The sequence below is a fragment of the Helicoverpa zea genome, chromosome 23 (genome assembly GCF_022581195.2).
Source record: "Helicoverpa zea isolate HzStark_Cry1AcR chromosome 23, ilHelZeax1.1, whole genome shotgun sequence".
Taxonomy (NCBI): Eukaryota; Metazoa; Arthropoda; class Insecta; order Lepidoptera; family Noctuidae; genus Helicoverpa; species Helicoverpa zea.
This window is the reverse complement of record NC_061474.1, coordinates 5,283,339-5,300,905: the sequence shown is the minus strand read 5'-3', so window position 1 is coordinate 5,300,905 and position 17,567 is coordinate 5,283,339. Positions and strand designations below refer to the sequence as shown.

General features: G+C 35.3%; 1 protein-coding gene across 1 annotated transcript; it reads left to right on the top strand.

The window, feature by feature from the left end:
- Positions 1 to 2,896: 2,896 nt before the first annotated feature.
- Positions 2,897 to 13,179, top strand: LOC124641996 (pro-corazonin-like). The gene is made up of 3 exons (XM_047180285.1): positions 2,897 to 3,031; positions 11,565 to 11,791; positions 12,497 to 13,179. The coding sequence occupies exons 2-3, from the start codon at positions 11,573 to 11,575 to the stop codon at positions 12,587 to 12,589; spliced, it is 312 nt and encodes a 103-aa protein (XP_047036241.1). The 5' UTR covers positions 2,897 to 3,031; positions 11,565 to 11,572; the 3' UTR covers positions 12,590 to 13,179.
- Positions 13,180 to 17,567: the final 4,388 nt, after the last annotated feature.

Sequence of the window (17,567 nt, the reverse complement as noted above, 5' to 3'; positions counted from 1 at the left end):
TGTTACACCTAAATCTCTCATAGCTTGAATTCTTTTTAGTTCCATATTGTTTAATTTATATTGGTAGCTTAGAAAGTTGGGTTTACGAGTAAAAGATATTACAAAACATTTAGAAACATTGAGCTCTAGCTTGTTCTTAGTACAATAATTTAGCAAACTATCGAGATCTTGCTGAAGAACGAGACAGTCACTAATGTCAGAAATTCGAAATAAAATTTTCATATCGTCTGCATATAGAATTATTTTTGCATTTTTAAAACATGATTCAATATCATTTATGAAAATTGTAAACAATAGGGGACCTAAAAGGGATCCCTGCGGAATACCGGAGGGAATAGACGAAGGAACTGAGTTGTAACCATTTAAGGCAACAATTTGACAACGATTTGAGATATAGGACGCAAACCATCTAAATAAGTTACCCCTGATACCCAGACTAAGCAACTTTTGCAGCAAGATATCGTGATCTATTCGATCAAATGCTTTACTATAGTCTGTGTAGATCACATCGACTTGGGAAGGTTCAGACATAACATTGGAAAGATAGTCAGAGCAGACGAGGAGATTGGAAACTGTAGACCTATTTCTTAGGAAACCATGCTGACACTCTGTAAGCGAGTGCCTTATACCGCTATAGACCTGAGAGTAAACAATTTTTTCTAATATTTTTGCAAATAAACAGAGTTTAGAAATTGGTCTATAATTTTCAACCGCATTTCTGGCGCCTTTTTTGTGAACAGGGGTAATGTACGCCGTTTTCCAAATCTTGCGAGTTATCACGTAATATTTAAAAAATACAATATCTTTTTACTAATGATTTAATTTCAATATTTCCAAACTCAGCAATAGCGCTAAGAATATTACTTACACTGCCGGTTTCAGTTAGGTACATCTGTTGAAAGGACATTTTCAAAATTAAAGATTCTTAAAAACGATTTAAGATCAACCAGTGGCGTAGCTTGGGGCAAATGCTATTTAGGGGGCGGCAAAATTAAACCAATAAAATTTCTGAAAAAGCCGCCCTAGCTTTGGTCGTCTCCTATCAATTTTGACTGTTTTATCCTTTGCATCCCCAAAAAAATTCGCGCTCGCTGCGCTCGCGGCCCCATGTCAGATATCGCATTTTATCTTTGTTTAATTGTTGAGGCATTCAATTCCGAAAAAACCCTTTTTCACGCACGTCCGTTATGGCTTTTTATGATAATATGTTTCATCATCATCATCATCATCAGCCTATCGCAGTCCACTGCTGGACATAGGCCTCTCCAAGTGCACGCCACTGAGATCGATTTTCAGCTTCTCGCATCCAGCGAGAATATGTTCCCTTCATGAAAACTCTAAGGAAAAAATCGCGCTCGCTTCGCTCGCGGCTTTTGCACTTCACTTCTGTGCATAGTTAATTTACAGTGGTTTTTATTTGTTTTGTGTCCTTAGACTAAAAAATTTTCGCGCTCGCTCCGCTCGCGCTTCCTTACATATGACGTGTGCCTTATAACTTTTCAACGGGAAACCCACCAAATAACATATTTTACTGACTTTAAACATTGTTATAGATATTTAAGTGCGTTAGTTTAAGTTAATCACAATCTTTCAATACATAGGGGCCACTTGGGTAATGATTGCACTGCATTGATGCCCTAAGCAATTGCTTAGTTTGCTTATGGGCTAACCCAGGACTGCTTAGGTTACTCTGAACATTTCAAGTAAATAAAAAGTTATGTGTAATGTATGTTATGTATTGCAATAGTTATTTATCCAAAAGTAGGTGGGTTTTCTGCAATCAATATTTGGATTGGATATGAATGGGCGGGGGGGGTCCGGACCACCTGGATCCGCCCCCCCCCCCTATATATTTTTTGACAAAACGTATGTAGTCGTAGGGCGGCATAATCAGTTTTGCACGCGGGCGAACAAACAGCTAGCGGCGGGCCTGACAAACAAATTAAGATTTCACGTTCTCCTTTTTAAATATTTTTAAGTTAAGGGGTAAAATCAGTCTTAATATGAGTTGTTATTCACATTTGGGCGCGTGGTTCACCGCGTACTCGCGACGCGTTCCACAGTGGTGTCATAAAACGCACTAATATTGTAATATTACATTAGATTTTTTCCTGCACGTACTATGTAGGCTAGGAGATCAGTTCACGTTCTTTTTTATGCGTATTAATATTGTTTTTGTAAGATTATTGTTATTTTGTTGTACTACATTCAGGTTAGGAGGTGGGGTTACATTAGGTACGCTTTTTTAGAAAAAAATACCTACATTTAATTAATTTGTAGACTGATTATTTATTAATCAGTTCTTAGCACATTGGAATAATCTTCAAAAAAACATCAATACACGATTCAAACATATCACAAAAACCATAAAGTAGTATAAAATATGAACTTAAATTAAACTACAAAATAATTTGCTTGAAGGTTGACAAGTTCAAAAGAACTATCGTAAATTAAGTTACGATCCTTTAGAGTATTGAGTCATGGAATAAAACATTTCTGGTGCACTTCTTTATAGAGTTCATAAAATTAAAAAGGTTTAGCCTTGACAACTAATGCATACTAAACATTTTCATATTGATATTTCGAAGCAATACTAAATAAAAAAAAAGTTTTGCAATTGTCTTAAGTCATCCTATGAGTATAATGTGTCTCAAATATTTTAGCTGTACAATCGAAATGTAGAGCATAATTAAAAACTATTCCCTAATTTTAAAAAATATACTTATTATCTAACAACATTAACATATTATTTCAATAAACCATTACTATAATCCAAACAGGAGTCATAAAGTGAAAACGTGTAAAATTCACAGTCGAATTATAAGCAACCTACGCTCATTGTATAACGCCCCGCTTCATATATAAGGGGACGACAGAACACAGAGAACCGTAGTCAAGCCATACCTTCCGAGGAATCAGGTCGAAGTCTCAATCAATTTTGATTTTGGAACACATCAATTGTTTTTTTAAATTACATTCCATTCTGTGGAGTTTGTGACGTAGAGAGTTCTGATTGGCCAGTAATTGAAAGGTGAGTTTTTTTTTAGAACAAAGGTATTATTGCACTAATTATATAATTTTAGTTGTTGTCTATTTTGGACCTTTTATTTTGGAAGGTTGGGATTTATTAACAAAAAAATTTAATGAAAATTTTGTCAAGTTTCACACGGAAGGATTATCGTTTAAAAACTTTTTATTAATTTATATCCCTGAAAATCTGATAATTATATCAAAAGATATCTTATTACTATAATATTGTTAATTATTGCTTAATTTTTTTACAAATTAAGTTCTGTAAAGATATTGCGTTGCAATTGTTGTGACAAGAGGAAATGCATTACATGCCACTGATCTGCAAACAAATTTAAATATTTGCATTCTGCAATATTAACGCAACGAAAATATTACAATTTACATCAGGATGGAGAAATAAACAAACTATGAATTAACCATCAACAATTTTGACTATTAAAATCATCAGTCTAAACTGAAAATAAATAATATAATTGAAAACAAAATCTTCACATTAAGTACTAGTCGATTTTTATGCTATCCGTACATATAACTTATCTACCAAAATACATTGTTCCGCTGTTCATTTATTTGATCAGTTGAAAACTTCATCATCTGATCCAATATTAATGAAAATTACAAAATGTTCACAAGCAATATAATATCGTGGACAATTCCGATGACTATTTTAACTACGTATATAGTTAAATACCAAATTAGTTTTCCATACATTTGATAAGTATTAAACCACCATGAACTCGAAAACTCAAACTACAATTGTCGTAGCACCTACTACGAATGCTACGAATCTTTTTTGCGTAGCGTAGCATACTTTCATAAAATCTCGTAGTTCGTAGCGCTACGCGAAACATAGGGACAACAGTAACTTTAAACATTAGTTGTAAATCTAATATTCATGGACATCACCACTAGTTTATATTGGAGTGGTCATTTATAAGAGTTAGCACAACTCTGCCCAGTCGCGTTACAAATAGAGTATGATATTTTACTAAGTGTGGATAGGGTAATTTTCCGCTTTCAGAATGCATTGAATTTATATTTTAGTTCGAGTGAAAAGCAAATAAACAGAAACAATCCGTTAACAAATTTCACTAACTTTTTTCTGATAAGTAGTTTTTTCAGTATTTGTTCCCTGGGGTTTTACCAACATCCCGGAAGTACCACTAAATGTAATAGGGTAAAATGTAGCCTCTGTCCTTTCTTACTCTCAAGTTACCTGTGTGTTTAACTTATTAAATCGAAATGGCTTCAATTTTGAAATAAACTTTTTTCTTTTAAATATAGTCAATTTATCACTCATAAAAAACAATGACGTCATAGGCAAATCTTAAAAGCTGATGGATTCATAGTAGTTCAAGTAGTTGAAAATGAATAATTTATATCATAGTAGATATTACTACCAATTCTTTTGCAGCTGAAGTGATAATTTGTCAGTTTTTCAAATAGCATAAAAGTATCATAACAGCTTCTAATAAACATAACACTATCTAAGATTTGCATTCAATAAAAACAGGTAAGGCGTGTGACGTACATGGTTATTCAGTATGCTGGGATACTATCCCTACTGCTATTTTCCTTCTTTAAACCTGTCGTTATTTCGTCTGCGACATATTCTAATTCAAATTCTCACAAGCCTTCGCTTTATGATATCATATCAATTATCATATATGATATTTATGATATCATCAACATCGTATCAGCCCGTTGCCGTCTCTGCTGAACGAAGGGCTAAAAACAATGCCAAACCAAACCATCGCCAATCATCCCTTCTAAATTTTGTACAAATAAAAATCTCTGATGAGCTGACTATCATGCCTAGCATGACTGCATGCCGCAATAACCTTTTGTTTCTGACACTCGTTATAAGGCAAATCAATTAAGTCAATCAAAAGTGTCAATTTTCCATCTAGAACTAAAAGTATTAAGATGTGATGTCACAACTCCCACAACCAAATATCCTACTGAAGATCACATTCCATACAACCATTAAGGGTTGGGATTGCCAGCTAATAATAAAAAACTATTCACCACACAACCTTACATTCAGTACAATACGTACGTACAGTATACTACGCTCATGGAGAACAAAATGACTAGCGGAGGTGCCATAACGGAAAATCGCCTAAGAAAGTAGCGCACCAAAATGCGGGTGTGCCGGGGACGAGGAACGTTACTGTCTTCGCTGTTATGCGCCTTCTTCGGACCCAACAATTTTTTGTAATAGCAAAAATCGTTGACAGATGTCTCAAAAAACCCGAACGCATTGTTAATTCACTCGTAAATTATAGTTTTGGTCATGCTTACCATACCCATTTGACCTAGAAGAAGGCGCCTGACCTACCTGCATTATGGCATCTCCGCTCATATTTCCTTGCTCCGTGAGCACGCTCAATCCTGTAGCCTTTCTTTCCTGGTTGGAAACTTGATCACTTCATTGCGCCTTAGATGTCCGGAAGAAATTAACTGAGTAACCTGTGAACTAATTATATTCTGTACAGTTGTTCGCAGTTTTCATTTGTTTTACGGTGAGTTGCACCATTTAACTATAACGATCATCATCATCATCATCATCAGCCTATCCCAGTCCACTGCTGGACATAGTCCTCTCCAAGTGCACGCCACTGAGATCGATTTTCGGCTTCTCGCATCCAGCTCCTGCCAGCCGTCTTGCGCAAGTCATCACTTCACCGTGCCTGAGGACGTCCTACACTACGTTTGCCGAGGCGTGGTCTTCACTCTAGAACTCGTTTACCCCAACGGTTTTCGGTTCTTCGGCTAATATGGCCAGCCCACTGCCACTGCAGCTTGCTGATTCGGTGGGCTATGTCGATGACCTTGGTTCTCTGACGGATTACCTCATTTCTGATGCGATCCCTCAGATAATTGCCGAGCATAGCTCTTTCCATAGCCCGCTGAGCGACTTTAAACTTGTGGACCAGCCGTACCGTCAGTGTCCACGTTTCGGCTACGTAAGTCATGACAGGTAGGACGTACTGATTGAAGACTATAGCGATAACCGACCGATACGTCTGGTTATGATTTGGTTATTGTTATAGTTTAATTAAAATATTGCGAATTAACCCGACTGTTGTTATTTATGGAGTTTAGGATCAGTTGTTTTAAATGTCATGTTACTGGCTATGTTAAATGTTGCTGAAAGTTTTGATTACTCAGTTTACGTAAATAGGCTTTTATCATTTAAAATGTTATTAGCTTGTTGATATTGATGTCCATATAATAACTAATTTACCTTAGGGGTATGTACAATTTAACATACTTATTAGTCACAAACAAGGTGCACGTTCTTTCAAGGTAATAATTACCACACGCGGTTTGACGGAATTCTTGCAAAGTCTTTTAATGTCAAAAACAATGGACGTAAGCTTCTATCAAACCACGTTTTTCAATAAGTTGGTTGTAGTTCGCATTAAGGCATCAAGAAAACACGTCTTCTTATAGAGTGAGCTGCAGTTGTAATCATCTAACAAGCTCTTGTGTCAGAGTTTTCTCAAATCCGCCTGACGGCCTCTGACGTGGAATTGTAACAACGACTGCTACTGAGTAGCATTCAGGGATACTGGCGGGCCAAACGGGTATGTAACACAACCAACTTCTTATAATTAGTTATCATTATGAGGTAACTTAATAGCAGAAGCATTATGTAATTTGTATTTACATTTTCTACAGGACAATTACTGTCTAAACAATTGTACTAAACAAAAGGATACACAATTATAGGAAGACGGAAAGGGGCGACCAAAACAATGATTGTTAACTAATTTGTTTTAAAGCAACAAGTAAATTTACAGAAGATACTATAAATATTTAGAATAGTAAAAGAAGTTGGTTACAAATCCATGTAGGTATGTGTTTTCTTTAATCACTGCTACCGAGGCGGGTAGCAGTGATCGAAAGAGCGACTGCCGTGGATGGGATCACGGGTTCGATTCCTTGGTCGGGCCGAAATAGTTTTGTGGGTTTAAAATTGTCATAGACCAGTCTATGTATTAATTTGAGGAATATAATAAAATTATGAATAAGCATAGTCAATGACAGAACAAAATGGCAAGATTTAAGTAGGATTCATCACATGAAGTGTTGTAAAATGAAAATCCAATTCAGATTAACTTAAATTATCGTCAAATTCATAAAAGACATACAAAATAGTGTCATTTATATTATTTGATCAGAGCCCAAAGCCAGCCCCCTTAAACAATATTTATTTATGCCCAATAATCAAACGAAACTAAAAAGTTAATATTTAAAGGTCAGGTACGGCGTTTTAATCGAGATTCATAGTTTAGTTTTTGCCTAATAAAAGTGAACATTAATTACATTTCGCTGGTTATAGAGGTTATATAACTTAACGTGACCGAGTTTCTATTTGACGAGAAATAGTTCGTGAATGTTTTAATTATTGTACTACTAGCCGTTACCGCGGTTTGTCCTTTCTCAGCCTCTGTACCCGTGCCCTGGAGTCTTCTCTCCGAGATCGGATCCGGATCTGTATTCCGAGTTTTGTTTGTTTCGGTTCAGTAGTTTTGGCCTGAAAGCCCGAAAGAAACAGTCACGTTCACAATGTCTTGGTGTCTGAAGCAAGTGTCTTTAAAATTCGAAGAATTTACAGATTAAGTTATTTCCCTCCCGTAGTTTAGTTAGTTTTCGTGAAATAGTCGCATCTCTATATCCAACTTTCACGTTTCTAATATCAGACTGATTTTCTTCAACACCCTGACTTTTATGAAAATAAATGCAAAACTATACATGAATATATGTACTCATGCACAAACTGAATTTTCATATTAACAACATGTTGCTTTGCAGACAGACGTGACTATTCAAAAATTGGTGGAAATACTAAGATTTTTAATTCTGCGAAGTAGTTTAACCTTTCTGACGTGGCAAATCATGTATTTCTTTCTTAATAATATTTACTAGAACGTGCTCTTTGCGTACTCGTACGTCTCATATTCTAAATTATCAAGAATCCTACAAACCTAAGTTCGTCAGATTTGGTACCTACAAAATTCAATTTGTAAGACATGCTTCATCACACGACTGTCAAGTCCTTCTGCAATTTAACTTTACACATCCAGGCAACCATTGCTAAATTTTACTACACAAATGGTTGATGAATGAATGAATGAATGAACTGCAGTCTTCTACACTGCAAGAATTTGCTTAGTGCAAGACTTTGGGAAGATGCGATTGTCTATCTAATGCGGAGAGCATTCGTCATTCTCATTCTGGTAGTTGACTAACCATATATATTTTTAAACTAATTTATTTATCACCTTTTTACCGACAATGTATGTTGGCATCAGCTTCCCGTTTTTGATGTAGATTAGCATCACTGTTTCGCACAGAGCGACTGCCCTTTGGACTATCTCAACCCAGACCTATAATAGGCAACACGGTGCCCGTTGGTAAAACTTTCTGGTGTTGTTTTATTATCAGCAAGATTTTTTTCTGAATACATAATTATAATTTGTTTCCCACGTCTGTTGTGACTTCCTAACTGTATTATATGATCTTATATAGTAATCTGATTAAGAGGGATATTCATTCAAGGGACCTAAAGGCTATCCCCAAGACTATTCTTCCCGGAATACATAAGATATTATAAGTATCCCCAAGTGTTTTAAAGGCTTTGACTAAACCTTTAGTTTGTAGTTGTAGAATAACATAAAGATAAATATACATTACTAACTGTTTCCCTCATCTCGAGGAAACTAATTCCCGCACCTGTCTGTGTATCTTACATTCATATCGGTTCAGTAGTTTTGGCGAGAAAGCTAGACAGACAGAGATAATTTCGCATAATAATGTAAAACTAAGAATAGTTTGTTGCAATAAGCGTAAACACCTCGACGCATTATATAAACACACATGTCTGCCAACCTTACATATTGGCATTTTTGTGCCGAAGATAGGATTCTTTTAATAACTTATTTACGTCTTATTATCTGGCTAGACAGCTGACTAGATTTGTACATACTACGTAAATTCCAGTTTTTGGTAAACCCTAATTCCTACTGGTGGATTACTGTTAACATTTATTTTAATTTAGACATTAATAACTAACTTATGAGTCTTTCTTTGCCTTGCTTTGGGAATGTGAATGTGATAATATTCGGTTAGAAAACACACAACGTTTATGAAACCACAAGCAAAAGCTAAATCGTTAAAAGCAATATTCTCACTTTTCCCATAAATTGAGTCGCTAAGTCTAGTGACGAATTACTCTGAAAGTTATTTAGACTCGGGATCAAAGATATCATAGTTGTTCAAGAGCTTATATTTTTGGCTGATCAAGATTATTAGCCAACTAAAGTTAACTAAAGTCAACTTAAGTATTTACGTAGTACTTAGTGTACTTCACAGTGACTGATAGGAAGGTAATATTTTGTACAAACTTACGTGGTAACTAAGTTGCGTTTCAGTTAAGCATATGTGCAGTTGATGTAAACCAGTGTGAAGACTGTTACCTAAAAGAGCGGGGATGACTCATATGTACTCAATACTTTTATTGCTTTCCATATATATTCTTTATCTTAACTATCTTGAGGGTGAGAGAAAGTGAAGTCTATTCAAATATTTAAATAGCTTCCAGACGACTTTGTTTTGGAAATAATTTTAATGTTCACTTAAATGAGAACTATTGCCTTTATAATAATCTCAAGTTAAGTTAAAAAGTCAAAATCAATTACTTAAATAAGCTTAACTTTACTCATTGCATTCCTACCCTTAATTAATCAAGCTAGTGCATCCCCATAGGGTTGCCAGCATACGAGAAATAAATCAAAAAGTTATTTCATTAACCATCATGCATATTGTTTTGAAAATTATTTCTATACCAAACATTTCATTGTTTCAAGGTTTTTGCGTAACCACCATGGTATTTTCTATAGGTGCAAATTGATTAATTAAGAAAATGTAGACCTACTTTTACATGACATTTTACTATTACCTTCATTTATGATGATTTGGATCAGGTGGTATATGCACATTACTCGTTCAATGGCAGTATATGAAACGTTCTTCATCATCATCATCCTCCTGCCCTTATCCCAATTTCATTTGGGGTCGGCGCAGCATGTTATATGAAACGTTCTTATGAAGGAAAAAAAATATGTACCTGTTCATTTCAAAATCAAACTTTTCGTGACGTAAGATGATATCGTGGGTGTATTTATGCTTAGAAAGCAGGTGTTGGTAGTCTTGCACAAATATTAGTTCCTTGCAAAAACCTTCTTACTTCCTTCTATCATTTACTTGAATCAAAAATGGTTCTTTTTCGTGAATATTCTGAGATATACTTACTAAAGCTGGAACCCCGTTGTGTTGGGATTTTCTTCCTTCTTATACTCACCTCACTCAACAAAAGAACACTTTAAAAAGCCTTCTTTAAATGTCAGTCCATGCTCTTTCATATTTAGACTAATTTATTACATTCTTAATACATCAAACACAGTTTACATGTCTTCTAACTTCCCACGGTCGTAACGACAATCCATCAATTTCAAGTACTTTTTCTCATCATTGAAATTTTAACCTTCAGCTCTTCGTTTCAAGGTTGCAAATAGATTGGTAGTATGCACTTTACCTAATGCTCTAGTACTTGATTTTCTAGCTAGTAGTCGTCTATGGGCTGTGAAATAGCATGCAATAGATAGCAGACTTTATGCGTTGAACTGCCGTGTATACTGTTGCAAAGTATTTGTTACGAGGATTATAAAACACGCACTTTATTTTTCTCGATATCAACTAACGCTTGAAAAGGATTTAATATTTTTTTTTGTGCAACTTTTTTTTTTTATCTCGATCAAACTATCTTTTCGGACGACTGCTGATGAAGATTTGAATAAAGATAACAAAATAACATCGCTTGAATATTCTTTTGTTTTTCCTCTTTAATAACAAACCCAAAAGTGCAAGTGAAGGCGTAGATGGGTTATAATTCCGCACCCAGACTTAAAAAAAGTGCAATAAAATGAATTAAACGTCTTTAAATTGCGTCAATAAAATCCGAGTGCACCTGACATCTATAAAACTGTTCAGGAACTTGAATGAGTTCGAATACAAACAGACTGAATGATTTTACATTACACTTATTTATTTAGCAATACCTAGGTACCTAGCTATTTAGTTCTTAGATCGCCATTGTCGAATAATAATAACTGAACGTATATATTATTTTTTGTACAATAATGTCAGGTACCTGATTAACCCACTTTTTTCAAATTCTTATCTGGAATATAATATCTTAATGGAATCATTCTTACCAAATGCTGCGTAATACCACGTAAAGCTCAGAAGATTTTTTTCTGATAGACATATTATAAGCCACTGTAGCTTAGCCACGAACTCGTATGACTTCATTATAGAAGTTTATACTTATGGACTACCATTACATCCGGTTAGACTGGAAGCCGACCCCAACATAGTTAGGAAAAGGCTCAGAGGATGACGATATGGACTACCATTACAAATACTCCAAATGAAGTCTAACAACCAATCCCTTGTTTCAGCCACCACAATGGTAACCAACACGACACTACTCCTGATCTTCGTGACCATAGCATCAGTGACGGCACAGACCTTCCAGTACTCCCGAGGCTGGACGAACGGCAAGAGAGACGGCCACAAGAGAACTGATGACATCAGGGAGATAGCCATGAATATCGACAAGTTCCTCTCGCCCTGCCAGATTAATAAGCTCAAGTATCTGTTGGAAGGAAAGCCGGTTACTGAAAAGGTATGTTTTTGTTTTACTGTTGATGATGTCTTGAAGACTGGTTGTTTTCAAAAGGGTTACTTAGATCCTGAAACGTACCTAATGGGCTAACGATGGAATTTCTGGCTCTATCCACATTTTAATTATCCATAATACTTCGATTAAATTGATGATTAACAAATTGTAGCCGACTTAAAGTTGAATGCCTCATTACTTGCAGACTTCGTATCCTGTGCGTTATATTAAAAAATTTGCTCCTGAACAAAATATTTGTTATGAAACATCATGCAGGATAGATACTTCCATTAAAACAAACTCTTAGGTTCGGTTCGTCTAAGGCTAAACGCAATACGCCACAATTTTCCTATCTGATGTAAGAATAACAAATAGATCCACCCCTAGCATAGCACGCATATTGTAGATACGCATATTCTGGTGAAAGTTTAATGTGTTTGCCAAACACTTACAAGAAAACACTATCATTTTGATCCGAAAGATGACAGAAGAGGTTTAAATGGAGTTTAGAATACGAACTTACACTTTCGAAAAGCTATTGTCTAGGCAAATTGTTAGTTCTGGCCCGGATCAAATATTTCTGAACATACTACGTACTTGTTTTTTTTTTCTTCTGGAACTTTTTGTAATATTGTAGATCGTCTTTAGCGAATTCGTTTTTTCTAGGATGTATAAATAAGAGCTTTTCTAATTACAATTTTTTTTTTTCAGCTGCTGGTGCCGTGCGACATCTTAGACGACGAAGAATCTCCAAAAAGATACACTGAACGAACCCTGGACGCGCTCATCGAAGCATTTCACTGAAAGTTCTAATTTAATTGCTTAATTATAATGTGCCAACAGAAAATGAGATTAAATTATATTTTATTTTATAGTTAGGTGATACAAGGACCATTTTGATAGATTTTATTATTGTACCTAATATTGTTAATTAAATGTTTGTAAGTCATTATTTTATGTAATGCATTCATGGCTGGATAAGTGCATTACTATTTATAGTCAGATTATACCAAAAATGTTTTTTTTCTGCTCTGTAATTCAAATTGTGAAGAGTTCTGACCAGGAAAATGTTTTGTTGTGAGAAAAGGATGGTGGCCCCATACCTCTCTTGAAGTAAAACAATTTATGGTTAGAACACTTCATAATTACGGAAGTTTTGATGCAATAGAATTATCAGTTTGTTTAATAGAATAAAATAGTTATTACAAAATTAAGAGTATATCTATGTATGTATAGTGATTTCAAGATACCTATTTGGCTTAATAAATGTAATTTGTGCTATTTCGAGGTGCAGACCTTAAAAAATGAAACTAAATTATAGAATAACGTATAACAATGTTAAAAATGTTGACAACAATATTGTATTGTAACTTATATTATAAATAAAAAGGTGGAAATTGATGAATCTGGTTTTATATTATTTAGTTCTTAAAATGGTTAGGTACTGTAAGTTTCAAACTCCAGAATAGTAGGTACATTCAAAATGAAAGAAAAATACCTACTTCCAAAGATTTCATTAGATAGGTACCTATTTGTGATTACCGAAAAAGTCAACTAAGGAGAAACAATCAAATTAGCAAACATAAACCTCCCTGAGGCATGCTAGAAAAAATATGTTGTGCTAGGCAAAATAACAGAAAAATAATTGGTTCAACATAGTAGAAAGATACATTTTCTCTTCAAATAAATATTAAGCGCCATCTATACATCGAGCTAGTAAATAAGATTCACAATGTTTCAAAATTTAAAACAACGCCATCTAGGGAGGAGTAGCGATATTACTACCATACGTAAAGCAGCACTTTGTAACCTAGTTCTGCCATTGGCCGCTAGATGGCAAACTTGTTTAAAATACACTTCATACGAGTAATGATAAATCAATTAACTTTCGTAAATCTCCTTATTTTAAAATTTCTATTGCGAAGTTTTGGTTTTAGATACTGTTTATTTTTATGTGGTACCGTTAAGTAGGTCCACGGTTATATACCTACGTAAATAGTTTTACCCTACCTACGTACTTAGTTGTTAAGCATTCAAGAAAATATTTTCTCTTCCAAAAAAGGACTTACAGCTCTATAATTATAAGGTTCAATATCGTCTACACTATACACCAATTTTGTGGTTCATTTATCATTCGTAATTTAACAAGTATCATTAGACTTTAGTGGGCAACAAATCGTGTGGATCATTTAAAAGTAAATTAACTCCAACTAACATCCATTGTAATTGCATCGGTATTATTTTTACATTAACGATTATATGCTGAAGCCTTAGGTATACCTACTATAGATAATGTTAGGCATATGGCGCATTAGATGTTTTAAAATTATAATTTGGATTAAGGTAAGACCCTTTTTTCACTAAAATAATATTTATTCGCGTTGAACATAAATTACTGATACGATTATATTTTTGACTAGCTGATCCCGCGAACTTAGTATCGTTCAAACCTTCCCTGGACCTCTACAGACATTTTAAAACCAAAATCAGCTCAGTCGGCCCAGCCATTCTCGAGTTTTAATCAGATTAACGAACAACAATAAATTCATTTTTATTTATATAAGTACTTAGATATATTTGTAATTAAAGGCTTTTACAGCTATCGGAACAAATAAGTTCACTAGTCATAAACTTCGTTCTAAATCAGAAGCAACGTTTATAAAAGACGAATTAACATTTTTTCTTTTCCAAACGTACCCACTTTTTAGTAGTAATTTTATTTAAGAACATTATAACCACACTACTACCTCTCCCCTATCAATAAAAAGACACATAGACCCAATAAAATTACAAATTATATATACTAACAAACTACATAAGTATACACATAGGTATCTATAAAAACCATCCCGCACATCAAAACCTATTTAGTACAAAACTACTTAAACCATAATTACTTGAGATCCAATTACGTTCCGATGTTATGCGTGATTACAAGTAAATTACGTCGATTCGGCCTCAACGAGCGAGTAATGATGCCCACAATGTATGCCTGATGAAATTGGTCGTCTGCGTGAAGACGAACGTTGAGACGTTTATAAGCTAGTGATGGGGGCTTGTCGATAAGTTTAGAGAAAGATAAGCATGATAAGGTATGTTAGGTTTGTGTTTGGTTTATTTAACTTAACTATTTGGTTGATAAGAAGATACAATCCTTGATACCTGGAAGGAGTAATCCTGAAGTCACTAGATTCCTATATTCATTTTAAAGAGGTGTCAATAACTTGCATTATGACAATACGTCAATAGTTTGTTATTTCTATAAAATATGATGAAGGGGAATGAAAGAATCGACATTTTATTTTTCGGATGATTTTATCATAAAAACTTTCTCCATTATTAAACACCACAATCTAAAATAACTATTCAAATTGTTTAATAAATAAATTAAACAATAAATCGTAGATCGTATACACGTAAAGCCTGTTAAATGGTGAACCAAACTTTTTAATTGAGTTAGAAAAATCGATATCGATACCAAATCTGCCCCACTGCCCTGTCGATTGTAAGAATGAGATGCCATAGACTTAAATCCGTTTCCCGCCATCGCACAATCCGTACCGCGAACCGACCAATAGTGTACGCGGAGGGCGTTGTTCGACCGCCAACCGCCGCCGCTGATTGGCCCAAAATATTAAACGGGTTGCTCATAATAAAAAAGAAAAAAATGTATCGCAGCGTAAACCTTACAATTGAGTGCCACTTTTTGCTCGTGTTAAATTGATGAAAAAAGACTAGGAAAAATTGGTACAGAGATGTAATACAAAATGATTTATTATAGCCGTCTCACAACTTTTTAACTTATTGGACATTAATGACTTTTGATTTTGCACGTTATTTTTAAAAATTCGTTCGTCGAGCTTTTTTTTATTTATAGACGTTGTGTTACCAGTTATTTGGATATTCTAATTTTGTGAATTTAATGCAGTGTTCGATTGCAAATAAGTTTTTATTGTCCGTTCCGATGCAGATGTGTCAAATATTTCTGTCAATTTATCTAATTTTATTTCGCTGTAACTGAAATGGACGCTGTAAAATATTATAAAAGGGTTTTTATTTTATGCACATTTCTGTAACGTCAAGTTCTATTAAGGGAATAATCGGCACGTTATATTCGTGAATATTTAATGCCTGAAGATGGGAATAGATTGTGTCAATCTTACTTACGTAGAGGTCTAACTAAGAGACTTTGCATTTATTTATGAGCCTTTAGAATTCAACTTATTATAAACTGACTGTTACCCGCAGTTCCATCCGAGTCCTCAGAGAGCAGCTTTCCGCATCCGGATAAAAAGTATCATATGTTTTCCTCAGGGTTTAGACTATCTGTGCATCATTTAAATCGTTTCAGTACTTTTTGGCATGAGACTGCCACTGACAGAGTTACTTTTCAATCATTAGGTAAGTGGTAACGTGTTTCTTATTTTTTAAGGATTTCCTGAAATACGAGGAAATTCCCAAAGAGGGTTGACGTCAGGCAGGCGGCCGGTCGTAAAAACACAATGCCAAATCATATAGCAATATGTCGAATGTTGAAAATGACATATTACGCCGACCCCAAGTAAAATTTGGGAACAGGGCAGGAGAAAGAAGAGAAGACTGAAATACGAGGAAATAACGACTTAAGTAATTGAACTTGAGATATGTATATTTTTAATCGTTCTATTTAGATTTCTACCCACAAGTAAAGTCTTTGAACTCTGTACCTACGCAGTTCTAAAAAAGTTAAAGGTTATGGCAGTTATAAGCGTGTAATTTCTGGCAAATAAAATATAGATTTAAGGTTATGGCACATTATAGCGGCACCGCAACAGCATGGCTCCACACCAGCATTTAAGGTGTCATTCAATTTAGAGCATTAAATCGTGTATATTATAAGATATTTCGTAATGTCAATATAAAAAAGCCAACGGCGAGCAGTCAGCGTGCTTGCCGCCTCCACACAACTCGACTCGCCGCCCGCGCGCTGCAAGCGAGCGGTCCTCATGCGTACAGCGCGCCGACGGCGTGCTAATTGCGCGCCGACTCCGAGCCGGCAGCGAAACAACGTCATTGCGTCGTGTTCAATCATAACATCAATCATAATCGTCTTAAAATAATATTGAGTTTGCTGTGACAGCAAGCTTACACCTCGCGGCCGGCGCGCGGCCGGCGCGCGGCCGGCGCGCGGCCGGCGCGCCAACGGAGCGCCAACGGCGCGCCGACGGCGAGCGGACAGCGCGTGGTTAGCGCGCTGACAGCTAGCCGTAGTCTTAATTCGAGGCGACGCCGTGCTGCTGCCGTGCTGTTGCCGTGCTGCTACAATGTGCCACAAGCTTTAGGTACATATAATTATTTCCAGTTCTTGGTAATGTTTGCTTTGGGGCTTATTATGAGCATTTTGACGAAATGTGGGTGTGTTGTAATTGTTGGTGCTAATGTTATGAGCTCAAAAATAAAATAGAAGTTTCTACAATAGGTCTACCTATCTACTTTTTTACCTAAAGAGTAAACCAATTAAAATGTTTGATTGTACGTAATTAAAGCCTTGGTCAGCATTTCTGAAATTCAGCATAAATAAATGATCCTTAAACTCCATTGATGGAATAGCATAAAAAAAAAACAATGGACAGCCGATCACTAAACGGAGCTCAATACTTACAGAACGTAGCTATATATTACTATCGCCTGTTATATTCAAAGCAGCGAAACCAATTGTCACCTGAGAGAAGACCAAGACTGACAGTGAATACAAGAGATATGGAAGAAGTACCAGAAATATTAAAACTTGAAGTAGAAGTAG

Bases quoted from the DNA above. Each gene is read 5' to 3' on its own strand.
- LOC124641996 (XM_047180285.1), top strand. From the start codon at position 11,573: ATGGTAACCAACACGACACTACTCCTGATCTTCGTGACCATAGCATCA. The intron at 11,792-12,496 runs GTATGTTTTTGT...TTTTTTTTTCAG, and splicing joins GAAAGCCGGTTACTGAAAAG to CTGCTGGTGCCGTGCGACAT.